Below are 5,124 nucleotides of genomic sequence, written 5' to 3'. Positions count from 1 at the left end.
AGGTTAAGGTAAGATAAGATAAAAGTGTCGACTCAACCTCACACGGTCTGGAGTCTGACGCCCTTCCTTCTCAACGTCGACGTCGACCGCGATCGATACAGTGCCCTTCTCCGGCTTTGTCCTTCTTGTCTTCTTCTTTTCGCTGCTCCAAGCCGATGTCGAGCGAGACTCAGGTTTCACTTTTGCTTAAGTTCAATTCATAATGGATGACAAAAATAAAACCCAAATGGTCCCTCTGGTGCATCGACGACCTAGTTACTCTACCTCTCTGATGGCGTTGTCTAACCCTGTACTTGCTGACCCTCCTCAAAACTGTGTTGGACCTCAAAGAAATTTTCCGGTCATCGGAAGCACCCGGTCAACCCATAGTGTGATCCGAACGTGGGCCTCCAGGGCCCAAGCTAAGGGGCGCCCCTAGCTTCAAAAGAAGCGAGACACGAAACCTTCAAGCCCACCGTGCCACGGCGTTAGTCGGAGCACCTCCTGGTTCAACTATTGGTGAAAATTAGCTCAATCGCTGTCACCGCCGTAATGTTCATTTTTCTTTGCTTTCTACTATGAAAAATTTTATACTACTTAACTCATTTACTTTCTGAACATTATGCACCTATGGTGTTTCAAACAACTTTCTCGAAAGACGAAATGGTGTCTCCAGTTTTAAGCTACGCTAAGCTCAATAAAAAATAATAAAAAACCAGAACCGACTCCCTGAAAATTGTCCCTCATTGACTCATTCGCCCAAGCTAAAGGCGGCCCCTGCTAAAAATGATACTAGCTCCAGCAAGAGTCCCTGCCCGACAAAGCATGGTACATTTTTTCTAGTAACTGGTTACCTGTTACTAAAGTTTCCTCCGTAAATCATTTATGCGCACTATAGGTGCTTTTTTCAGCACTGATTAAGTACTAAACTAACTAACTAGTTACTAACAAGCTAACTATTGTATTTGTTAGTAGCTATGAGGTAGAAGACCAAATACTTAGTAAAACTCACTTAAGTTACCATTGTTTTTTACCGAAAAAAAAAAAAAAACTTTAATCAATAGGTAATTATTTTGGGGTGAAGCTGAGAGCATTTTCACAAATTTTGTAACTTTCACAGCATTACACTCGTTTATTAATTTCGTCGACTAAGTAAATTTTTTCCCCTCCAGAAATGACATAACTGGTCGCTCGATTATCCTCACGGGGTTAAGTGCACTTGGTATTTAAAGCACGTCGAAGTTTCTTCGACTCTGAAGTAAATGGTGTCTTCCGGTGTAGGTACCTAGTGTAATACCCACTCGACCACGGAGTTTGCTAGTATATACTTTATGGATGAGATCTCATTAATGGCTACATTCGAAGTTTACGAACTTCAACACTTGGATTTACATTTCAACATTTCAAGCTATTTTTAAAGGAACTTTTCAGTCCTATGCTGGCAATCCTATGAGATTAAACTGATGACACTTTATTGAGCTTATTCAACAATGAATCCAAAATGTGATAACTGTTAACCCAAAGTTTCATGATTACTCATTTATCGAAATAATTCAACTATGAACCCATTGGTGGGAATGAAAAATGAGTGCATTTTGAACCCCATAATTTGGGTCTGACGCAAACAGGCCTAGTGATGTACCTTCACCAAGTGTGTATTGAGCAGAAAATGAACTATGTATTTAACTATTTACATCGTGGATTGTGACAATGAGAAAATCTGTAAGCCGTCTGTATACTACTTGCGTAAAAGATTTCCAGGTAAGAGCACCTAGTTGCGTATCAACCCAGAATATGAACCCTCTGCAACCTTTGACGCAAGTGTTATATGCTGTTTGTGGTATAAAATGTTTATGTGGCATAAAATTACGCAAGTAGTAAGCACCGATGAGGACTGTAAATAATGGTTAAAAATAATTCCTCGCCTTTTTCCGCTTCGCAGGCCACATTATTGTTATGTTAAGGCGGTCTCTTCCTGATCCCTTGTGTGACACGTTTATTTTAGTTTAGGACTTTTGCACCTCCTTTACATGGTTAATCGCTAAACACATAGGTACATAGGGGGAGCATTGTAGGTCGTCCATCCCTGAGTCGTCCATCCGACTAACAAACTGAGTAGTTCTTTAAACTCACTCACTGTTTACACATCTATTAGGAACTCAGCCATGTGACCAAACCCATCGGAATTGCTACTTCTTCACAAACTTCTCATTTCTCAAGGCCATCAGGATGTGACGTCACGGTATTACCGGTAAATAGTCACTCACACGGTGGTCACTATCGGCTCTGACCAGTCCAGGGAATTAATCTTCATATAGATAGACTAGGTAGTCTTAATGATAATTGAATCTAATGATGATTGGATCTTCGCGTTAAGTTGGCAGTGGGTAACTTTCTCTTGGAATTGCCCGTGGCGGTTGTTAGAAAATACAAAGGGTACTGTATGAAGAAAATATGTCGCCTGAGGGAATTTATCACCCTGGGGCTGATTGAGAGTCTGGCGAAAAACGCCGACCCTGTCTGGTAGTAGACCAGCTTAGTCTGGCTAGGGTACTTTAAACAGGGAGGATACCAGCCTGAAAATTTCTCAAGGCCATCAGGATGTGACGTCACGGTATTACCGGTAAATAGTCACTCACACGGTGGTCACTATCGGCTCTGACCAGTCCAAGGAATTAATCTTAATATAGATAGACTAGCTAGTCTTAATGATAATTGAATCTAATGATGATTGGATCTTCGCGTTAAGTTGGCAGTAGGTAACTTTCTCTTGGAATTGCCCGTGGCGGTTGTTAGAAAATACAAAGGGTATACTGTATGAAGAAAATATGTCGCCTGAGGGAATTTATCACCCTGGGGCTGATTGAGAGTCTGTCGAAAAAAGCCGACCACGTTTGGTCGTAGACCAGCTTAGTCTGGCTGGGGGGCTTTTAACAGAGAGTATACCAGCCTGAATTTTCCTTTGCTAAAGAAACAGCCAAGGTTGAGTGCGAAGGGCATCCGTAAATTTTTTGTACCCAAACCAAATGTCAGCCCAAAGGCGACCACCCTAGGGCTGATTGAGAGTCTGACGAAAAACGCCGACCCCGTCTGAACGCGGGATGAGGCAAAGAAGATGAAAGAGAAGACTGTAAGAAGAAAATGGACGTTTTTTCAGTAAATAAGTAGATGTTATGTCTTTCAAGGCAGAGGGAGGGAATCAGCCTCGGATGAAATATTAGCAAAAAATTTAGGGTTATATTCATACTCGCTGGGGGGGTGCTGTACCAGAGTAACCTAGTACGACCCGCCACTGAAAAAGTAGTAGTACTCAGTACAGTACATATAGTACAAGTAATGAGAATCTAGTCAAAGTAGCAAGTACACGAGTCATGAAACTTTATTACTTTGACTATGGTATGAAATTGTGATGAAATTAAGAATAGAATATAACTGTGATATTGTGAAGTATAAGAACCTGTGTTGAATTAGGAATAGAGTTCCAAACAGAAATATAACTGTGATATTATGAAGTATAAGAACCTGTGTTGAATTAGGAATAGAGTTCCAAACAGAAGGGGGAATGTTCCAAATTTTCGGAGTCTGGCCTACAGTAAAGGAGAAAAATTGAGCTTGAAGGGGAGGGGCCCCTGACTACAGCCCTGCTGTATATATACGGTTTTGCCTGTGCTACAAATGGCGCACGTAACGCACATTAGAGTCAACCTGGGAATCGACACAAACCCCAAAATTACAGCCGAAAAAATGAGCCCGAAAAATAACTGATCAAAACAAAACAATGTTACAATATTATACGATAACGAAGTGCAGTCTTTGGTTTTCCAAAGTCAATTTGCCTCGAATATTTTTCACGTGAGTGTAGTTTTATAGCTTCACATAAATGACTCATGACTGACTCATGTTTAGAGGGACTGATATTTTACAAAAAGCAATAGTAAAAACGGTCAGGCAAATATAAAAACTGCCGTCCCGGAGTCTACATGTAAATGGTTCAGAAGTCAGAAGTAGGCGGGAGGGTTTGGACACCTTTTTTTACTTTTCTTTAGTTTCAATGACTAAATTTAGAAGTCCCCTTTTAGATGTCTTTGTCTCTTTATGCTATTCCTCTGTTAGGTCACACAAAGCCCTTGTTAATACAGGGGCCCTTTTTTTCAATTGAATTGAATTACACAGAGCCCTTTATTTCTTCTACATTAAGTATGTGAGTAAGTTTCTTTTTCATTATGATTTAGCTCATTATGTTTTCATTTCGTAGCTCGTACATCATTATTGTTTATTTTCTAGGAAGCAAGGCCAATGTCTTCGTCTCTTTATGCTATTCCTCTGTTAGGTCACACAAAGCCCTTGTTAATACAGGGGCCCTTTTTTTCAATTGAATTAAATTGAATTGAATTCACACAGAGCCCTTTAAGTATTATACGATAACGACTTAAAAACCGATTGTTAGGTATCACGAAATCCAAGACTACGGTCCAAAAAAAAGAAGCCCAAAGGGCGATAACTACTCTAGCAATAAATCTAGCACTATCCACCCTTCTATGGTAGAATTCACAAGGTAGAAAATCGGTAGAATATCTCACGTTGGAATTTCTGACTGAAAACGCTCGGAACACTAGAGATAAATCGCCCAACGAAGGTAGGAAGCAATAGATGAGACTTTTCCATTCATAATGATTTGATATTTCTCCTTTTGTTTCAAGTTCTTCTTGTCGCCAATAAAGTAATTATTTTATTCTCCACTGTCTTTTTCTTCGCTTCCCTTTTCTCGTTCAAAGATGCTTGGTTTCCTATTTCCAGATAGTAATAGTACCTACCCGCCACAACGACATCGCAACTTCTCCGGTCCTACAAACTATAGGCAAAATAAAACCACTTTTCAGTCGAGAAAAAAAAACAAACAAACAAAAACTTAACAAATGATTAAATCTAAAAAAGTACAAATGGCGCACGTAACGCACATTAGAGTCAACCTGGGAATCGACACAAACCCCAAAATTACAGCCGAAAAAATGAGCCCGAAAAAAAACTGATCAAAACAAAACAATGTTACAATATTATACGATAACAACTTAAAAACCGATTGTTAGGTATCACGAAATCCAAGACTACGGTCCAAAAAAAAGAAGCCCAAAGGGCGATAACTAC

The 5,124-nt window shown here is 39.9% G+C and overlaps 1 protein-coding gene across 1 annotated transcript in view; it reads right to left on the bottom strand.

Annotated features, from left to right (window-relative positions):
• Positions 1–3,648: 3,648 nt before the first annotated feature.
• Positions 3,649–5,124, bottom strand: part of LOC103512704 (epsin-1-like) — a 14,869-nt gene continuing 13,393 nt past the window's right edge. Inside the window, exon 6 of the mRNA XM_026826102.1 lies at positions 3,649–3,684. Within this exon, the coding sequence (XP_026681903.1) occupies positions 3,649–3,684 (36 nt within the window). The remainder of the gene's footprint in view (positions 3,685–5,124) is intronic.

This window comes from Diaphorina citri, unplaced genomic scaffold, assembly GCF_000475195.1.
Source record: "Diaphorina citri unplaced genomic scaffold, Diaci psyllid genome assembly version 1.1 scaffold875, whole genome shotgun sequence".
Lineage (NCBI taxonomy): Eukaryota > Metazoa > Arthropoda > Insecta > Hemiptera > Psyllidae > Diaphorina > Diaphorina citri.
This window is presented reverse-complemented; position numbering and strand designations above follow the sequence as displayed.